Source organism: Cercospora kikuchii, assembly GCF_019650295.1.
Source record: "Cercospora kikuchii DNA, contig_00005, whole genome shotgun sequence".
In the NCBI taxonomy this organism is placed as follows: domain Eukaryota; kingdom Fungi; phylum Ascomycota; class Dothideomycetes; order Mycosphaerellales; family Mycosphaerellaceae; genus Cercospora; species Cercospora kikuchii.
The window spans coordinates 541,473-561,130 of NW_025408586.1; the positions used below are offsets into that span (position 1 = coordinate 541,473).

Sequence of the window (19,658 nt, forward strand, 5' to 3'; positions counted from 1 at the left end):
GGGGGGTTGCGCGGCAAGTGCTCGCGCAGCTGCTGTGTTACCAGACGCGCCGAGCTTCGATTGCCGCACTTCCCACTGTCAAATGAGTCCCCAAAACTTGGATCTTTACACGCAACATGAGGTCGAAAACGAGCCTGGAAGTTATTCGAAAACTGAATGCCCGCACCAAGAAGACTCGTGATGAGATTACTGCGGTCGAAGCAGAGCTCATGCAGCTCACAGCCAGGCAAAAACTACTGGAAGACGAGCGACGGCGGCTGGTAGACAAGCGATGGGACTTGGACGACATCGACTTTCATCTAAAACGTCAGACTCGCGCTTGGAATTTCAATCGCAAACTCGAGCGATTCCTCCAATTCCCTCTGGAAATTCGTGAGATAATCTATAGCCATTACTTTCCTATCACGGAGACCTTCGCGGAAGGTTGCAAGAATAGCGTCACGCTGGTATCTCAGCAAATCCGCGATGAGGTTATCGACTGGCTCGGCCGTCATCGGCCTCTTGTCTTGCCTTTGCGAATTAAACACCACAACGACCCAGGCCCAAGGATAACGTTTCGTAAAGTCAAGCGCAGTAGTTTACTCAACATCCCAACGCAGATCCTCGGTCGCGTCCGGCTTCTTGACATTCGATTCGAGCCTGGAGAACTCGCAAGCTGCAGATTGCACGTCATCAGCGGTGAAGTGAAGCTGATCGAGCCATCGCCTCACATTATAGTTGTGCGGAACGTTTACACGACATTTGTCTGTTGGGAGAACATGGAGCTTCTGGGCGCTGCGGTCGTCAGAGAGTGCCTGGGTCTGATGCTACCGCATCTGAAATGGGTAATCAGCGCGTTCACGCAGACGAAACATAAAAACATGGAGGCACGATTGCATCGCGAGGTGGAAACCAGGTTGTCGTTGAGGTGGCTCGAGAATCTGCCGTTTTCTGATTGTGACGCCAAGGAGTTCATGGACAGCGGAACCTTTCTGACGCTGGAAGACGAGAGCCGAGACGATTGGGCTGACACTTTGTCAGGCCACTGAGGGTGGGGGCCCACAGGAATTGCAGCATTGCAGCCTCAGTGTGTGTTACCATAAACGCCAAGCCCGCGGAACATAAGTAGACTGTGAAGTCCTCGAGAAAAAATCAGCCTTCCAAGAATCCCAAGCATGCGAGGCCGAAGCCCTGTCCAGAAGGTGTTCCTGTCTCCACTGATTGCGCTGGGCGCCATTCTGACAAAGACCATCCGCCCTCGGAGAACATTTTGCCTCCTGCCGATTGCTTCGGACACATATGTGCGACATGAACAACATGGAAGTGATGCAGGCTGGAGCAGTGGATGAGCTTGCAACCACCGATGCACGGATCGAGCAGCTGCGAGAGAAGCTACGACAGTTGGACGAACTTCGGGATCCACTCCTCTTGCGAATTGAGAAGTGGAATCAAAATCGGCCCTTTCCACCATTCCTCCGCCTCCCCCGCGAGCTTCGCGAGATGATTTACGACCGTTACAACTCGGACACGACATGCTACCACGAGGGCTACTTGCGAAGTCTTGCTCAGATATGCAGGCAAGTGCGCGAGGAATATATCGAGTGGCTTGGCTGGAACAGACCCTTAGTGGTGGACAGATGGCTCTACTATTTATATCGCCGTTACATCGACCGAGGCCAAATTGAAAGCGTGTGGCCGAGCATGCGTGCTCAGATCATACGTCGCGTACAGCTTGTTGATGTTGAGGCCAGACCTGAAGCAGCTGCAGACTGCAGGCTAAATGTGGCGAGCGGTGAAGTAAGCTTGATCGAGCTTACAGAGACCGACGATCTGATCCAGAAACAGCGTTGGAGACAAGTCCCTGGCAAGTCAAGTGTATGTTTTGAGAGACTACGACTCCTTGGTAAATTCATAGCTGAAGACGGTGGGGCCGTGGAGAAAGAGCACTTTGACTTAATTTTCGCGGTCTCGAGAATTGACACAGGTCCGACTGATCCCCAGGCATGGCTGCGCAGCGAATTGCAACAAGCCGAGACAACAAAAATCTTGGAAATGCTGCCATTTTCCTCGACTAACTTTGAGGATTGCTCCTCTACATCTGCTTCAGAGTCTGGTTCGTCTTTGTCTGACTCAGAGGATTGAGAGGATTGACGGCAATGAGCAGCGACTACTGCTTGAGATTCGAGAAGCTGGGACTGAATTGATGGATCTGGCGAGGAATTACATCACGCCACCGAGATTGAGGTCACACAGAGAGGGTCTTGCAGCATTGCAGCCTAAGTTCGTGTCACCATAACACGTCAAGACCCCCACGCCAAACACGCTATAACAGGACTGACGAGCGTCCGAATTCAGACTAGCATTTTGAGCTCCAACTTTCACGGACACCATGGGAGACGAAACCAATCTGGATGTGATTAGGACCTTGAACACCCAACATGACAAGGTGCACAACAAGCTCTCAGCGGTCGAAGCAAAAATAGCGCGGCTGGAAGAAAAACGAAAGCGGCTGCAACCCACCCGAGATCGTCTGCGAAAGAAAATTCGAAAATGGCATCGTCGTCGACCCTTTGCGCCATTTGTCCGGCTGCCTCTCGAGATTCGGGAAATGATATATGCCTGCTACGTTGACATTGACCTGTCTTCCCACGTAGCCTACAACATGAAGATGGCATTGGTGTCCAAGCCAATACGAGAAGAATTTCTGTCGTGGCTTGGCTGGAATCGGCCGTTGTTCTGGTGTGATGTGACCCCTACCATGGTCAACGCGTTCGAGTGCTACGGCCGCAGTCGATATGTAGAACAGAGGGCGTGGGCTAGGGTGCCAGCCCAGATGCTCAATCGCGTCCGAAAGATTGACATTGGAAACATACCTCCACCGGGTATTTGCACATTGTTGGTGGCGAGTGGCGAGATGAGGTTGAATCGGCCGCGGACGCCACCTGGCCGGCCACTGTCAAGGATTGAGATGCGTTGGGACGCATTACAGCTTGTTGCCGCCATGATAGCCAAACAAGGCACAGGTCTACAGAGATCGCACTTGATGTGGATCTCCGCTGCGTTGAGAGGGGAGCAGAGTCTGGCAGATCTCGAAGCAGAGATGCAGTACGAGATAGACAATGGCCCGCGTTTAAGAACGGTTGTGGACCATTTCACTGAAAAGGCATGGACTAGGTTCTTGTATCTGACTCGGCATTGCATCACACTGCCGAGATGTCGGTGAATCAGACAGTGCTGCAGCCTAATTTTGTGTTACAATTTGCGCCAAGCTCCCTCCGACAAATGCACTATATCAAGACTTTGATCCGTCTCCAATCTTTCAAAACACACATACGCTCAACATGGCTGATTTACCAACTTTGAAAGTTGTCCGAGGCTGGCAGGCAGAATGCGATAGAACCGAAGATGAGCTGGCAGTCGTCAACGAACAAGCCAAGACCATCCTACACAAGCAGAAGCAACTGGAAAAGACCCGACACAAACTACGAACTTCAATCCACTTTTGGAACACCAGACGGGAGTTCAAGGACTTCCTCCGACTCCCTTTCGAAATTCGTGAAATGATCTACGACCGCCACATCGAGCGCATACATTCCCACGGCGAGTACATCTATATCGACCACAACGTCTTCTTCCTGGATGAGTACGCCAAGAGCATCGCCCTAGTCTCCAAGCAAGTGCGCGAAGAATATCTCAACTGGCTTGGCGTGAATCGACCTCTGGATCTGATGATGTTCCTTCGGGTCATTCTTCGCCGCCGCTCCACTCGAAGTAAGAGAGCAGCTTGGGACAGGCTGCCAGCACAGATGATTGATCGAGTGCGGATTGTTGACATCCAAGCTGGAACTAGATGTTACGTGAAATACAGGCTACAGGTGGCCAAGGCCGAATTGACGATGCTCGAGGACCACAGAACGCCCGTGGTCCCCAGAAGGCCCAGGAACATTGAACCCTCCGATGTTCATTGGGGAAGAGTGCGGCTGGTCGCTGATCTAATAGTTAAGGAAGGTGGAAGGCTGAAGAAAGAGCATTTGGAGTTATTGATTGATGCCTTGAAAGATGATGACGATATACATGATTCGCAAGCATGGTTGAATCAGGCACTGGAAAGACGTGAAACGGCGAAGAAGTTGAGAACAGGCAAAGGAAAGAAGAAATTGCCTGATTCTTTCCCAGGCTCGGATGCCTGGTGGCTCGAGAAATGGGGCAGGTAGTGAATTCACGGTATTGGAGCGACGAGTGGAGCAAAGCCCAAGAGCAGTGCCTATTGGAGGCAAGTTTTCAGTTGTGACGATGTTGGTCAGAGGCCGACATAGTCGCACAACGCACGATCAGCATTTCAGAATCGTAAAATTCAGAACGTGTAACTTCAGCAGCATCAGTAACAGGGACCATCTCCTCTCTCCATCTCCCCCGGATCGATAACCGGCAGATCACTCATTGCATCTTCGCCATTCCATATGGTCTTGGGACGAAGCAACGATGCGTGATTAGACCTTCCTGACGTCGTCAGCGCGCGGGATTCTACGTGTTTGAGGGGCATTCGCAGTGATAATTGCTTTAAATTCCGTGTCTTATGCCCGTAATACGCCAGCGATACGTGGTGCAAAAGTGCGCACATACTGTACGTTCGATATATTAGCCCTCTGCAAGCCTCGTGGGCGTACGAGACGGCGAATTGCCAGTCAGGTATCTGTGCCTCCGCATCCATATCTTGATTCCCCAACCTCTGATCAGACACGTCTGACCAATCGGGTTTCACTTGCAACCTTCGGCAAATCCTCCCACATGAGCTTGCCCTTTGTAACAGCCTTGTCCGTCGCCATCGAGATTCCAGTCTTGTTAAGCTTGGTCACGAAACGCCGACCGTCCACCTTCTGCGCAGGGAGTGCAAAGCGAGGTCCGGCCCAGTGATACGACGGGTCAACCATAAGTGGCGGATTCTTCTGCTGCTTGCGTGGCTGGCGGCAACCACGGGTGATAGCTGGATCGGGCTGGAAGGTACGACGGCCGATCGGCTTGGACGTGTCGTATTTTTCGTCAACTTCATCGTCGTCAGTCATCTTGACACCGAAGACGCTGTTGTAGTGTTGACGTTCCGACTGCTTCGCGGCGCCCTTGCCGTTCGAGTATTCATTGCCGTAGACGACACCTTCCACAGCGTCTTCTAGGTCATCGAGTAGATCTTCGACCCGCGCATGTGATCGATCCTGGTCATGGTCGATGGCATCCAGTGTGCTATCGGTGTCAGTCGAGCTCTCAGCATCAGGTTCATAGCCAGTGTCTTCAGAGGACTCGATATCGCCATCCCAAAACGTCGAGCCTGCCTTCGGGACCGTTGCTGATGACGCCGATGGGAGACTGCGAACCAGGTCTGGGACACTGTCAAGAGAAGAGTCCAGGTCCTCCTTCCAAGCTGCGCGTGCGCGTAGCAAGTTGCCCACGCTGTCACCACCGAGCTGCGAAACAATGGCACGAAGGTCAACTTTCTGCAGACTTGCTTCCGGCAGCCACTGCATGTCACTGATGAGCACATCTGGAACGTGGGAGGAGTCGACTTGGGTGGCGACGAATGCGAAGATCTCAGCGCCCTTGGTCGTTGAGATTGTGCCCACAGTGCAAAGTACTGTCATATTCTCGACTTCGACAGGGCCGAGCATAGAGGTAATTGCATCTTCTGTGAGAGACTTCAGAGATATGTCCGCATCCTCATCAGCGGCAAACGGCTGAAGGCCGACGTAGTGGGTCGGGAAATGGGTGACGGCCAGAGATGCGGAGGCGCTCAGGTCGAAGTCATTGTGTACAAGGATGTCGTTGTCCTCGTTGTGCACAAGAATCGCAATTGTAACTTTGCCCGAAGTGAAGACAGCATCTCCTTTCGCCGACGCGATGTTCTGGGCGATCTGATTTGGTGTACTTGCGATGGTAGTGATGGTATCTTGCGGAGCCATAACGAGCGTCCTGGTTCTGGTGTCCCTTGATTGAGTCGGTGCTGGTGGTGGGTAGGAGTCAGACAGCAGGCAGCAAGTCTTCAAAAGTGAAGGCGAGATTCCCGTGTTTGGCAAGAACGCGCGCCGTTTGCTCCAATGCACCGCGCGCGCATCCACAAGCCATGTTACACAACACCAACTCACTGCAAGCACCCGGCCCTCCTGCACATGGCGGATCACGTCGAGTCTGTCTCACCGCCGGCAGGCAACTGCAGGTGCGAGATCTCCCTCAATGGAGCAAACAATGCGACTGAGACATGCTGCCTGTGGTGGGAAGATATAACATGGCAAACGTCTGCTGCAGTGACTGTGCAGGTGCCGCAACGCTCAGACCTTGACCCTGCATCCTCGCGAGAATGAGGTTTCGAGCTCTATTGGCGCGCTCCTTTCCGCGTACATTGACGATGCTAAAAGCTTCGAGAGGTGTGCGCAGCAGCGACAGAAGCCAAACCTCGAACTCTGACGGCACATATTCGTACTACACCATTGGAACGAGCAGTGAGACTGATGAGTTACCAGACAGCCTCCAGCGACCACCTTATGACCAAAGCGACACTGCCGCGCCCACGATGCTCAACACCACAGCAGCAAGGAGAGCATCGACTCCATTCGGAAGACACGAAACCCCAGCTCAAGAGATCGCGCGCCTGAGTGCCCTCAACTTCGACCTCGCCCAACAACTGGAGAAGGCAGAGCAAGACCTCGAACGCAGAAACGCGTCCATGGCAGAGATGGAGGTGGACCTAGTGCGACTGTTCGAGAAATCCAAGAAACAAGAGGCCAAGCAAGAAAAGTTGGAAGTTGAGAACGAGAGGCTCCAAGAAGAGGTGGGAGCTGAGAACGAGCGGCTTCGCGCCCTTGTCAAGCGACTCAGTACCAGCAAATGGAGGCCATGGAGCAGCTTGAAGAAGCGTCTGGTGGAAGTCGCAGAGACTCTCAAAGTCGCCGAGAACCAGATTGCTGGGATGAAATACATCATCAAAGATCTGACTAGGGAGCGCAACGACCTTCGCAACAATCTCGACAAGGCGGTGTCAGAGCTGCATGATTTGCAGATGAGGAGTGTTGGCAGGCGTGGAAGTCGGACGGATAGTGGGATGCACCGTCACTCATCGGTTCGTTCCAGCTTTGGAGGCGGATTCATCTAGAAGGGTTGTGTTTGGGTGTGTAGGGCTTGAGTGTGCAGGGCTTGAGTGTGCATGGCTTTGCATGGTTGACACAGGGACCGAGAACTTGACAGCCTGTCGACAATGGATATGGTACCGCGTTGGCTTGGTGTGGCTGATACAGCGACCGAGAAGTTGACAGCCTGTAATGAATGGATATGGTGTGGCATTTGGCCTCATCCTCACTGCATGCCTTCTTCCCTCTTCTTTGCAGCCTCTCTCCTCCGAACCAGAATCTCACAATCTCTGAGTCTTTCTTCCCAGTCTGTCCATTTTTCGCCCATATCCAGCACTCCGACCTTGTACCAATTCTCCAGCAGTCTCGTGCTCCTCAATCTTAGCTCTGCGAAATCCCTTGCCTGCTCAATCTGCTTCGCTTCGATCCTCTCAAGCCGCGGCTCCAAGCCAATCAGCTTGACCAGTGGTGCTGAATCTGGAATCGTGCTGTTATCCTGCAGTGACTGCAGCTGTGCTGAAGTCGTCTTATACAGCGACTCGTGGGCAAGGATCAACTGTGCCAACGCGGCAGGATGGAGTGTACTCGGTACAACTTTCTCGTCTGCTGGGTGGAACAGCTCCGGAAACTGCTTGTGGATTTGTAGCACATCTGCAACGGCATGAGACTTTGTGGAGAGCGCCTTTAATGTCCGCTCGAGGTGTCGTAGACGCGCCGCGGCTGATGCTGTCGGCTTTGGCTGCTCATCGTGCGTCTGTGGGCTGTCGCCGTTGACCGCATAGTCGATGCGCTGCAGTCGCTGCTCCAGCATATACAACGTGTCCGACACCGTCTCGCTTGTCGCAGCCATCGTGTGCTGTCAGCTGTTTATATGTTTCTACTGCAGTGTGGAGCAGGTGCTGGCAGGGAAGCACGCGACTGAGGTGCTGGAATCCTTGGCAGCCCATGTCATCTGGCAACGTTCCAGGACGCCATCTTCTGACACATGTAATCATTCGTAATTGACGATCTTTCACGCCCTTGTGCTTCCCGTGTGCCTTCTCCTAGAAAGCCAAAACCCGGTGTCTCGGAGCACTTGTTCAAGAACATGCAAGCACACACGAGCTTTCGATCTTCGCAGACTCATTCCACAAGAACATAACTCGCTAGCCTTGCTATGGTGGTAGTACCTCCAGCCGGATTGACCAACGGCGGTGCCTACATCGCTGCGTTTCCGCAGGCGTAATTGGAGCAGTGTGGAAATGTCCTGCATCTTCGGCACTCGGCTGTATTCCAGTATCAAGTGCATCTGTTGAGAGACACAATCACGAAACGATTCTCGAAAGGCCCGCAGCCGAGCAGGAATACACTGCGAGCCATCCAACTTGCGGACAGCACCACAGGAATTCGGAGAATGCTACGCATTGTGATCTCTCGGCCCGGGCTTGCGTCCACGTCTGCCTCGATTGTCGACTTAGAGTGCCTCTGATATGCTGCATAAGGCAGAGATACGAGAATCGAAATAGCACTCGTATACACCCGGCAGCGTTCACAATGCTAATCCTGATCTCTGTTTTGCTTTTCGGTGAAAGCCTTCTCAAGCAGGAAAGATGTTCAACTTCTGAAGAGCGAGCACGTTCGCACACTCGACAGTACTGGAGTGCTTCAGAGTTGGTGTCTGGGTAATTCAATTACTTCCAGCGCGTAGCTGGTGTGGCCTGGCTTGCCCTACCATTCAGTGTATATGACGCAGCACCCCCGATGTCGACTATCGCATAAGACGTCTTCACTCGAACTTATCATCCCATGGGACCATCACAACGTGGCAATCTGCATGGTACAAAGGCTTAGTCCGCAGAGCTAGCGAAGTTCGGGAACTGTCTATGTCCGGTACTGCATTGGTCTCGCAGCTAAAGTGTCGTGGAGACAAGACATACCTTGGCAAGACCAAAGCCTCGGGCTTATATGTGTCAAGGGAGAGCTGACCGGCATCAAAATCCGACGTTCGTGAAAGCATCGGGCTGGTGGAAAAGCAACGAAGCTGCGCAGTATGATAGGTGCCGCTTGTGCTCCCAGCAAGATTCACACTGCTCGTCCCATCGCTGTGTGTCGAACAACCTAATTGCCGCTTGAGCAGCCTTGACTAATCCGCGGATAAGGCGAAGGACCTTCTCCGCGAAAGCAGTCTTCTCTCAGTGGTCAAATTGCATGGGGCCACGATTTCCGCATCGAGTCAACTTTTCCGCACGCCTTTTCCGCAGACGCCTACCACTTGGCCAACTTGGCACATGTTCACGCGAGTGCTTTGGCTACACCCGCCAACCTCCACAATGCTTCTCCGCGATCCACACATATCAAGCCAACATGGTTCCCCGCCCCGGTCTCCGCAAGTTCGTCTCTTCTGGGGTCGGATTGGCAGCACGTTTCTGCACTTTGTCCTTGGCGAAGGCTAGGTATATGAGTATGGCATGAGAAGCAGCAGAAACTTACTCTCCTGAAGTGCTTTCAGGATCTTGCCAACCCCAGCCGACATTTTGGGAAGGAACGATCATGGGTCGTGAACATGATGAGGCCTCGCTGGCCAGCAATGAGAAGGACCTCGAGAAGGTCGAGATCATCGAGCAATACAATGTCAACAAGTATGCCAACATTGGTCTATCTGCAGAAGATGCAGACTTCTACGAAAACTTCCCTGAGGACAAGAAGAAGAGCATGATACGAAAAATCGACATCCGATTAGTGCCAGTGCTCGCACTGCTGTACTTGGCTGCACATATCGATCGCGCGAATATCGGCAATGCAAAGGTAAGAGGCGAGAAAGGCGAAGGGAGAGGACAGGGTCGTCGTGGCAGTGTGGCAGGCATAATCTGACCTTTTACAGATAGAGGGAATGACCGACGACCTCAATCTCACCGGAATTCAGTACAACATCGCTCTCAGCATATTTTTTGTCCCTTACATAGCTCTTGAGGTTCCGTCCAACATCATTCTCAAGAAATTCAAAAGGCCGTCCACATATATCGGCATCCTGGTGCTCGCATGGGGTATCGTGATGACCTTCACCGGATTTATCACGAACTTCGCGGGCCTCATGGTTGTCCGGGTGTTTCTCGGTATCGCAGAGGCTGGTTTCTTCCGTATGTGAATGCATTGGCTTATGCGATCATGGAGAGCTGACTTCCGACCTAGCTGGTGCCGTCTACTTGATTACGAGGTGGTACGCACAACGTCAAGTGCAAACTCGCCTCGCCCTTTTCTACTGCGCAAGTGCACTTTCGGGCGCCTTTTCTGGCCTTCTCGCCTTCGCGATCGCGAGAATGGATGGTGTCGGTGGTAAACCCGGCTGGGCGTGGATCTTTATACTCGAGGGCATCGCTACGGTTCTCATCGGTGTTGCTTGCTTCTTTATTATGCCGGATACGCCAGCTCTCTCCGGACGATGGCTCAACCAGGAAGAGCAGCGTTGGCTTGAAATCCAAACAGTCATCAAAGAGGGCGGTCGATTTGCGATGGAGAACGATGACAAGTTCAAATGGACCTACCTCCGCGATCTGCTCCTCGACTACAAGGTTTACATGCAGGCTTTCATCCTCTTCACTGCATCGATGCTGGCCTACGGTCTCAAGTTCACGATGCCCAGCATTACCAAGTCGATGGGCTACACGTCAGCCAACGCCCAGTTGATGACCATTCCGCCTTACGTCGCAGGTGCCATTTCTGCTATCGTTCTTTCGAAGGCTTCCGATCATTACCAATGGAGGGCGATCTTCATCTTCGGCCAAATGGCCGTAGCTCTGGTCGGCTTTTGCATCTTGCTCCCACTTGCACCGAATATCGTAAACCAAATTGGTCCTTGCTATTTGGCGGTAATGCTCATCTGCATCGGACAATACCCCACGAACCCAGCAGGTTCAGCATGGATCTCGAGCAATCTGGCAGGCGACACAAAACGGGCCATGGGAATCGCGCTCAACATCTGTCTTGGCAACACTGGTGGAATCGCTGGTTCGGTAAGTCATATAAACTCTACAGCAAGCAGTACTCGCACTAACAACGATTCCAGTATATCTTCCTCGACAGCGAAAAACCAGGCTACCCCACTGGCTTTGGCATCGGCCTTGGCTTTGCTGTTGCGACTCTATTCTGCGTCGTTGTTCTCGAACTATCGTACTGGCGAATCAACAAGTCGAGAGACAAGCTCGACGAGGGAGATGTGCGACGGCAGTACAACGAGGAGCAGCTTGCGAGACTTGGTGACAAGTCACCTCTGTTCAGATACAAATATTAGAGAAGTATGGTCAAACAGCACAATACATACCAGCATTCGTGCTTGATGAGCTTCTAGATGAATGCATTGTTGGTGCTGTTGGAAAAGGCAGCGACACCATGATCATACCCATAGATGTGATACGTAGTGCTACGATACGAACGCCTTTATGATCAATCCTGTGCTGACGTTCTCATTCTTTGCAAGACCTGTGCTGATGATGGAGGAGCTCATCGACTGACGCGAAAGAATGCGTAGAGACGATGAAATCATAAAACTTGCGTTCGAAGTATGAAGGCATTGAGCAGGCAATTGTGAGCCACATTATGTTGCTGTCGATAACGTATCTTACACGAGGAAGGCGTTCGGCCCCCGTCCCCTTGGCATCCGCCGATGTCATCTGGCAACGCTGCGATGGCGTTTTCCCAACATCATCTCCACTTCCACCGCCCACCCCGACGAACACCCAATCCTCCAAATCGTGGTCGCGCAAGACAGTCGCCCTGTCGTGAAGAGCGCTCGTGTCGCTCTGCTTACCGAACGTCCCATGCGGTAGTCCTTGAATTTCCCGACGGGCGTCCGAACCTAGCAGAAGAAGAAAAGGACTCGGGTTCGCGCAACGGTGTCCTCACGGCAACAGGCCCACACGACCTCGACAATGGCCTCCTACGCTGCGATCACGGGTTCGCCTGACGAGCATGGCGGCTCGAGGCCGCACAGCACCTCTTCGCGAAGTGGCAGGAGTTCACGACACTCGAAACTGAACGGCGGCGGTGGTTCGGCATCATGGCTCTCTTCGGTCATAAACCTCGTCAACACAATCGTGGGCGCGGGAGTGCTCGCCATGCCTCATGCGCTCTCGAATATGGGCATCACGCTGGGTGTGATTGTCATCTGCTGGGCTGGTCTCACGAGCGGGTTCGGACTATATCTGCAGACAAGATGTGCGCGATATCTGGATAGAGGCGGGAGCTCATTCTTTGCGCTCAGTCAGATCACGTATCCTGGAGCAGCAGTCGTTTTCGATGCGGCTATCATGCTGAAGTGCTTCGGCGTGGGCGTGTCATATCTCATTATTATTGGCGATCTCATGCCCGGCGTTATCAGAGGGTTTGTGGGCAATGTGAATGATCAGTTGTACCTGGTCGACAGACAGTTTTGGGTGACAGCGTTTATGTGAGTGTGAGGACTGAGGGGCAGCGACCGGTTCAAGCTAACATGAATGCAGGTTGGTTGTGATTCCACTTTCATTTCTGCGCAAGTTGGACAGCTTGAAGTATACGTCCATGGTCGCGCTCGTTTCCATATCTTACTTGGTCGTTCTTGTGGTCTACCATTTCATTGCGAACGATGCTGGCCACGAGAAGGGAGAGGTGCACTGGGTCCGATGGCAAGGATTGGGTTCTACGCTTTCCAGCTTTCCGGTCATTGTATTCGCGTATACATGCCATCAAAATGTGAGCAAGGCTATCATTACTCTTGCGATGAGGCTGCATGCTAATAGCCACAGATGTTTTCGATCTTGAATGAGATCGCAGACAACAGCCCGAAACGGACCACTGCTGTCGTCACCGCGAGTATAGGGACTGCGGCCAGTACCTACATTCTTGTTGCCATCACTGGATACCTCACATTTGGAGACAATGTCCTTGGGAACATTGTGGCGCAATACGTGCCGAACGCGGCGTCAACCGTCGGCCGGGCTGCCATAGTGATTCTGGTCATGTTCAGCTATCCTCTGCAGGTACATCCCTGCCGCGCCTCACTCGATGCAGTGCTGAAGTGGCGTCCGGTCAACAGGCAGGCTCAAGAATTTACTCCCGCGCCATCATCTAGAGGATCGCCGTCGAGAAGCTCTCTCCTGACTGGCAAGGTACCTGTAGGACGACCGACGCCGACAGAAATGAGCGAAGTACGCTTCGCCGTTCTGACGACATGCATTATCATCATGTCGTATATTGTGGCTATGACTGTGAGCAGCTTGGACAAGGTACTCGCGTATGTCGGATCAACAGGAAGCACGGCTATCTCCTTCATTCTGCCTGGACTGTTCTATTACAAGATTAGCGCGCCAGATTCGCCGCACCACCAACGACTTCTCAAAGATGAAGAAGACGAGGAGTATGATCGTACCGCCTCTGTCGAGGAAGGTGGCTCCAGTAACGGCCGACAAGCGAAGGGCGAATTACTGCGAAAGTGCAGCTTAGCACTAGCAATTTACGGCTTCTCCGTGATGATTGTGTGTCTCATCACGAATAGTATCAACATCGCGAATGGGCGATAATATGTATTTCAAACTGGCGTTCATGGCGGCATTGCATTGCGTTGTGTTTCGATAGAGTGGCAGGGAAGGATCATTGCTGGTTCGGCGGTTGCTGCCAGTGCAGAGGTACTCAGATACCCAGTATCGAAATTATCATGATACAGTCTTGCGTCTTGTGTTCGCAGATCCTGACAATAATCGATGCGAGTTACGCTACAGAAGATAATAGCGAAAAGGCAAAGCCTCAAAACAGTATGGCTTCTCGGCTCACATACCGAAGGCTGCCGAGGCGCGGACCAATCCGGGCAAGATGCGCGCTTGCCGGGATTCGTCTGGGGAAATCATGACGACGGTTCGTCGCGCGTTTCGCTCGCATCATCATAAAGAGCTCATCCTCGCCCAGCCCGCCCGCTCGAACCTCACGTCGGTCGTGCGTACCATGTCCTTGCACAGCCAAGCTACAATTTCTCCTCACTCTACGTACCACTTTCCCCTCTTTCTTGAAGGGAGCACAAACCATTGATACCGTCTCGACGCGAACGAAACCTCCCGGAAGACCTGGGGCAGTTGTAGCTGCGACCAGGATTGGCGGCAAGCGAGCGAATCGAAGTAAGTCAACGACCATTCTGGGTTCTTACAAGGCTTCCGAAATGCGGGGAAATGGAAGTCGATGCTGGGAGGATGCAAGATGAATGAGCATGGGTTGAGGCCGCAAACGACGAGAGGAAGACGCGGAGAGGGGCGTTGGTCGGAATGCTAGTCGATGCTGACACCTTTCTGGGAGATGAGACACTAGTCTTCTTACTACCACGACGAAACTACATTCCTTCGTCAAGGAGAAAATCGTGAGAAGCCGTGTCGATTGCCTCTGTGACATCTTGAGCGAGAAGAAGAAATAGCAAGAGCTGTATATCTATCAAAAAAGCCTTTCAAAGCTTTTGACGTAGACTACAACGCGCTGCTCCTCATCATCGACTCTCAAGATGTCAAGCAAGGCCGCCGGCTTCTTCGAATACAACTCCCAACTTGTGAGCTCGTTTTATGAACAAATCGTTAGCCTCAACGGCGCTAAGTTTACCCCCGAGGACGCGTTCACCCTCTATCATCTCGTCACCGAAGAGCAATATGGCGCGAGATCCGGAGCTGCTGTCGGTCCCATTCTTCCGGCTTTGGGTCATGCCTTAGCTGGAGGACTTGCGAGTGCAGTGGCAAAGGCGACCGTCTACCCGATCGATACGATTGTCACGCGAATGCAAGTGCAGAAGCAATTGAAAGGCGACAAGGAGGCACCGAGTGCCGCTAGTAATGCCGACGCCGAGTATAAGGACCCTATCGATGCGGCGAAGAAGATTTACAAGAGTGAGGGCGGACTGAAGGGATTCTATGCTGGGTTGAATTCGGATGTGGTGAAGGGAATCGCAGATTCATTCTTGTTCTTCTTGGCATACAATGCCGTGAGGGATCAGATGCTGAAGAAGCAGGGCGGCAAGCAAATGCCCATCTTGAAGGAATTGAGCGTGGGAATCCTGGCTGGCGCGATTTCTAAGGCTGTCACACAGCCAATCTCCAACATTGTGGTCAGGCAGCAGACGGCTGCTCTTGTGGCTGCGAGAGATCCAACATCTTCGACGACGTCCTCTCAGAGCGACAGACTCAGCGTGAAAGATGTTGCTCTGCAGATTCGCAACGAAAAGGGGATCGCAGGATTTTGGGCCGGTTACAGTGCGCAGCTCATCCTAACACTCAACCCTGCAATCACATTCGCAGTCGACAACCTCCTCAAAGGCCTCGTGCCAAAGGACAGACGCGACAATGCAAGTGCGACCTTCCTCGTCGCAGCACTTTCCAAAGTGATTGCCACCACAATCACGTACCCGGTCATGCTCGCCAAATCGCGCGCCCAAGCGGCAGGCAGCTCCCCCGAAGAAGGCGATCCAAGCGAACACTACGTTTCCGTGAACGACTCCGCGGACCGCAAAACCCAAGTCAAACAAGCCATCAGACGCGTCGCTCAACTCCTCGAAGGCCAGACGCGAATTTTCGTCGCGTTGAAGAAAATCTTTCGCGACGAAGGCGCAAAGGGAATGTATTCTGGTTTGGAAGGCGAAGTTGTCAAAGGATTCCTTCAGCATGGCATTACCATGGCAGCCAAGGATGGCGTGCACATTGGCGTTGTGCAGTTGTACTACATGGTGCTCAAAATGACGAAGCGATGGGACGCGGAGTTGGCAAAGGCTCAAGAGCAGGCCGCGGAGCTTGCGAAGGATGCAGCACATAAGGTTGAGAATGTTGCTGTGAGTGCTGCTGAGGCTGCGAAGAAGGCTATTGGACAGTAGAGAATTTTGCTCTGCTGGGAGACGGCGATAAACAAAAACGAGCGACTATTTCTTTAATGTTTGCTGCAAAATTGGCGAGGGATGTACACCTTTGTAGTCTTGATGATTTCGGCTTGTATGACGAGATATGCGAATTCTGCCAATATTTTGCTCTCACCATGTAATACATGAGTTTGATCACAATCATTGCTCCCAATTATTCACTCTCCAATCAATGCTCTCCATTTCCACTTCCGTGACGTCCTCACGGGACGCCTCAGCCCCCGATCAGATCCCAGAATCCGTCTGCAAAGGCAAAACATCCGGCTGCAAATTCATACAAGGATCACTCGAATCGTCCGGACTCCATTTATCCCAAGCCCTACACATATCAAAGAAAGGCTCATCCCACCCGGGCATAAAAGTCTTGGGCCAGAGTTTCACATTCTCCAAAATCTGCGCTGCTAATCCCATTGAAGCATGAAAAGCGATATGGCAATGCATAATCCACGCTCCAGGATTATCAGCTTTGAATGCGATAATCAGATAGCCTCCGTCTGGAAGAAAAGCTACATCTCTGCGAGGAGGGTTATGGAGTGTGAGATTGGCTTGGGCGATGTCGCATTCTTGGGATTCGTCGGGGACGCATTGGTCGAGGACGGCGAAGTCGTGGCCGTGGAGGTGGATGGGGTGTTGGCCGGGGAAGTAGGCTGCGCTGGGTCTTTTGGGGATGGGGTGGGGTTTTGAGGGGTTTTTGGGTTTTGCTGCGCCGGAGATGATGTTGAGTTGGAACCAGGCGTCTTCGTCGGCGTCGCCGGAGTCAATTACGGTGAGCCAGGGTTTCTTTGTAAAGTCTTGGGTTGGGTTGAGGAGGGGTGGGTCGCTGAAGTTGAGCCACATGGGGTGGCTTTGGACGAGGTAGAAGTGGGAGGTGTTCTTTTTGCAGGGGTAGTATGGCGTGCCGTTGATTTTCATGAAGTCGAGGTGGAAGTCGGGTAGGACTGGTGAGTGGTTAGAGCGATGGTCATGAACCATAATGGCATCGTCATTGACTTACCTTGCCGAGTTTCACTGACGTTCCACTTGACAATTGGTGACAATGTCTGAACATCCGGGTAGTACGTCTCGTCAATGCAATCAAGGGTTATGTTTTCCTGTCGACTAGTTGTCGGGAAGTCTGTGTTCGAAGAGTAGCGAAGGATGCCAGTTCGGCCATCAGGTTGCGGATAGCTAAGATTCTTGGGTTTGCAACTCTTGTCCAGCGGTCCTGGATTGAAAGCTGTGCAATTAGTGGCTGGCGATGTGCGGATCCAGAAGTTGACGTCTTCGGAGGGTATGGTAGGTTCTCCTGCTACAATGATATTGTATCGCTGGCCTGCAGGATTCTATCAGCGCACTTCGGCGACATGATCGTGGTCTATACGCACCAATGCCAACCACAATCTTGTTTGTATAGTACGGAGTGATGGAGACAAAGTCTGTTGAGATGACCCAGAAGGAATGGTTATCGATGGAGAACACAAATGTCGTATCAGCTGCGCCATTGATGATACGCATGAGGTATCGAACGCCCTGTGTGCAGATTAGCTCTATCTCGTGTTGTGTAATTCGACATGCAACATACTCTCTGAAACACCACCTCATTGAACTTCGTTCCTTCGGGAACAGGCTTGGATGCATCGAGAAGAGGCCATTGACCTTTGATCGGTTAGCCACAATCTTCCATCTCAAGAGTGCGCAGAGGACTTGCCGACGCCATTTTGCAGCATATTGTCGATGTAGATACGACCACACTTGGTCACCATAGACCATTCCCACTTCTCGAAGACGCTACAACAATGGTCAGTGACGACTGATAGTGCAGAAAGTGGGAGTCCATACGGCATGTGCAGCCAATCGCTTAGAATAATGGGAGCGACTTGATGGTCGAAGCTTTTAGACATCGGCCCATAGACAGTGAACGCTCCCAGCAAGCCTGCTGCATACTGCGGTTTCTGTCAGATTTGGTGTAATGGCCAATGGTTGTTCCACTCACCTGGAGAGAGTAGTGGCTATGATACCAGGAAGTCCCATACTATTGATGCCGTCAGCATAGATACCTGAAGATGTACTGAAGCAAAGAGCGTGTTACCTGAGTTGCGTTGAAAACATAGGTGAACGTTTCTCCAGGTGCAATGGGACATTGAGTCACAGCATTGACTCCGTCCATCTGGCCAGTCTTCCATTGTCGAAAGCCGTGCCAGTGCACCGTAGTCCCATTACCTGGCTCAGAAGCAGTCTTCACCAAAGTATTGTTGATTGTAATTCTAATCTCGTCGCCCCAGCAAGCTTGCAAACGCGGCCCAGGGAAACTGCCATTGAAGAGCTGAACATACACGTCTCCGGCGCCATCGGGATTGCGAGTGGACTCTGAAAGCTCAAGGTAATACTGTCTCACGATTCCTTTAGGGCCATCAATCTCGTAGTTGGTGTCGATATCATACGTCTGGCCAGTCTTGGTATTCCTCAGCCAGCAAGTCCTGTTGCCATTCGTGTTGCAGGAAACCCAGCCGTCTTCCTTTCGGTAATCTGGATACTTGCATATGAATGTAGGATCAGCAACGTCATCAAGGTCGTCTGGTGGGTTGTAGATTGGAAAGCCTCCTTTCGTTGTGGCTTCTGGAGACTTGATAGGAACTTGCAGCGCAGTACTGGTATCGAAACCTGGGACTTTCTGAGATCCGTGGACGAAGAAATCGAGAATGTATACAATCCTGGTCCAGATGGCCCGCACCGGCGCCATGGTGCACGATAGAGATACGCAGGGCTCAAACTAACGTTGGACCACTCTGTTGTTAGTAAAGACAATAAAGCAAATTGTTGTGAGGAAGAGAGAAGGGTGCTGGCGCCTTTGCAGATTAAGTGTAAGGCAATTGATGGCCTTTTGGTGCATGTTTCAGCTCGCCATTGGAGCTATGGTACTTTCACAGAACTGCGAAGCGCCACGAACACTAGCGAGCTGTCGGATCTGTCAACGTGAGAATTACAGCCTCTTGCAGCATCTGGACGAGTCTTTGTGGCTGCTTCAGCTATTTGATGGCACAGTGGCTTGCATGAAGAGCTGTCTTACGGCGCTGGTCTCCCGATCGACACGTTATAGTCTTGCTTCGAGGACCGCTGAGATGCTCGACAGTCATGTCCCCAAGAGCCATTGAGTCGAACGCCTTGTCTTCCTGGCCGTGTTCTTCTTTCGCAAGAGCAAGAGATATTTGATCTCTACAGTCGGCTGGGCGTAGGCTGTGTGCCACTCGTGGTGGAGGCGTCAGCTAGAAGCAATTGTTAGTGGACAATGGGGCATGCAGCATGCGTAGCCTCTCGCGTGCGATGCCCTCAGTGAACAGCCCGGCCGAAGCATGATTGACGGACTTCCTCCCCGTGGCAGGCGCCTCATGTCGGCGAGGCCGTAGCGGCACGATACGCTCCCATACATCCTGCAGAGCGATGGGCTGATGTCGTGTGGCTGGCTGGAACAGAGACATGAGTTCGCACTAACTTAGAAGCAAAAGAGGAGGAGAGCTTGGTTGGGTGAGATCTCATTCATTGGTGCGGAAAGAGCTCCGCAGCCTCCGCTCCTGCTTTCTGTCAACGCGGACCAGCTCACGTTCTCCATCAACCGCGTATCCACGACATCGCTCAAGGATATTGCATCTTACCGATCTCATTGATCTCAAAGCGGCCAGCGGAAAGCCAGCGCTGCGAACAGA

The 19,658-nt window shown here is 52.3% G+C and overlaps 11 protein-coding genes across 11 annotated transcripts; 8 read left to right on the forward strand and 3 right to left on the reverse strand.

The window, feature by feature from the left end:
* Positions 1 to 116: 116 nt before the first annotated feature.
* On the forward strand, positions 117 to 1,028 carry CKM354_000799100 (uncharacterized protein; the record flags this gene model as incomplete). The annotated part of the gene is made up of 1 exon (XM_044803356.1): positions 117 to 1,028. The coding sequence occupies one exon, from the start codon at positions 117 to 119 to the stop codon at positions 1,026 to 1,028; it is 912 nt and encodes a 303-aa protein (XP_044659291.1).
* Positions 1,029 to 1,278: 250 nt separating this feature from the next.
* On the forward strand, positions 1,279 to 2,121 carry CKM354_000799200 (uncharacterized protein; the record flags this gene model as incomplete). The annotated part of the gene is made up of 1 exon (XM_044803357.1): positions 1,279 to 2,121. One exon carries the CDS (start codon positions 1,279 to 1,281, stop codon positions 2,119 to 2,121), a length of 843 nt encoding a protein of 280 aa, XP_044659292.1.
* A 247-nt stretch (positions 2,122 to 2,368) lies between these two features.
* CKM354_000799300 (uncharacterized protein) lies at positions 2,369 to 3,202 on the forward strand (the record flags this gene model as incomplete). The annotated part of the gene is made up of 1 exon (XM_044803358.1): positions 2,369 to 3,202. The coding sequence occupies one exon, from the start codon at positions 2,369 to 2,371 to the stop codon at positions 3,200 to 3,202; it is 834 nt and encodes a 277-aa protein (XP_044659293.1).
* A 118-nt stretch (positions 3,203 to 3,320) lies between these two features.
* Positions 3,321 to 4,193, forward strand: CKM354_000799400 (uncharacterized protein; the record flags this gene model as incomplete). The annotated part of the gene is made up of 1 exon (XM_044803359.1): positions 3,321 to 4,193. One exon carries the CDS (start codon positions 3,321 to 3,323, stop codon positions 4,191 to 4,193), a length of 873 nt encoding a protein of 290 aa, XP_044659294.1.
* Positions 4,194 to 4,712: 519 nt separating this feature from the next.
* On the reverse strand, positions 4,713 to 5,930 carry CKM354_000799500 (uncharacterized protein; the record flags this gene model as incomplete). Its single annotated transcript, XM_044803360.1, has 1 exon — positions 4,713 to 5,930. The coding sequence occupies one exon, from the start codon at positions 5,928 to 5,930 to the stop codon at positions 4,713 to 4,715; it is 1,218 nt and encodes a 405-aa protein (XP_044659295.1).
* A 395-nt stretch (positions 5,931 to 6,325) lies between these two features.
* On the forward strand, positions 6,326 to 7,117 carry CKM354_000799600 (uncharacterized protein; the record flags this gene model as incomplete). Its single annotated transcript, XM_044803361.1, has 1 exon — positions 6,326 to 7,117. One exon carries the CDS (start codon positions 6,326 to 6,328, stop codon positions 7,115 to 7,117), a length of 792 nt encoding a protein of 263 aa, XP_044659296.1.
* A 200-nt stretch (positions 7,118 to 7,317) lies between these two features.
* Positions 7,318 to 7,941, reverse strand: CKM354_000799700 (uncharacterized protein; the record flags this gene model as incomplete). The annotated part of the gene is made up of 1 exon (XM_044803362.1): positions 7,318 to 7,941. The coding sequence occupies one exon, from the start codon at positions 7,939 to 7,941 to the stop codon at positions 7,318 to 7,320; it is 624 nt and encodes a 207-aa protein (XP_044659297.1).
* Positions 7,942 to 9,620: 1,679 nt separating this feature from the next.
* On the forward strand, positions 9,621 to 11,358 carry CKM354_000799800 (uncharacterized protein; the record flags this gene model as incomplete). The annotated part of the gene is made up of 4 exons (XM_044803363.1): positions 9,621 to 9,875; positions 9,952 to 10,207; positions 10,260 to 11,080; positions 11,134 to 11,358. The coding sequence occupies 4 exons, from the start codon at positions 9,621 to 9,623 to the stop codon at positions 11,356 to 11,358; spliced, it is 1,557 nt and encodes a 518-aa protein (XP_044659298.1).
* A 637-nt stretch (positions 11,359 to 11,995) lies between these two features.
* CKM354_000799900 (uncharacterized protein) lies at positions 11,996 to 13,621 on the forward strand (the record flags this gene model as incomplete). The annotated part of the gene is made up of 3 exons (XM_044803364.1): positions 11,996 to 12,513; positions 12,566 to 12,794; positions 12,848 to 13,621. 3 exons carry the CDS (start codon positions 11,996 to 11,998, stop codon positions 13,619 to 13,621), a joined length of 1,521 nt encoding a protein of 506 aa, XP_044659299.1.
* A 962-nt stretch (positions 13,622 to 14,583) lies between these two features.
* On the forward strand, positions 14,584 to 15,936 carry CKM354_000800000 (uncharacterized protein; the record flags this gene model as incomplete). Its single annotated transcript, XM_044803365.1, has 2 exons — positions 14,584 to 14,628; positions 14,686 to 15,936. The coding sequence occupies 2 exons, from the start codon at positions 14,584 to 14,586 to the stop codon at positions 15,934 to 15,936; spliced, it is 1,296 nt and encodes a 431-aa protein (XP_044659300.1).
* A 267-nt stretch (positions 15,937 to 16,203) lies between these two features.
* CKM354_000800100 (uncharacterized protein) lies at positions 16,204 to 18,697 on the reverse strand (the record flags this gene model as incomplete). The annotated part of the gene is made up of 8 exons (XM_044803366.1): positions 16,204 to 16,916; positions 16,973 to 17,290; positions 17,343 to 17,487; positions 17,540 to 17,613; positions 17,666 to 17,745; positions 17,797 to 17,900; positions 17,951 to 17,989; positions 18,047 to 18,697. The coding sequence occupies 8 exons, from the start codon at positions 18,695 to 18,697 to the stop codon at positions 16,204 to 16,206; spliced, it is 2,124 nt and encodes a 707-aa protein (XP_044659301.1).
* Between the last annotated feature and the right edge of the window lie 961 nt (positions 18,698 to 19,658).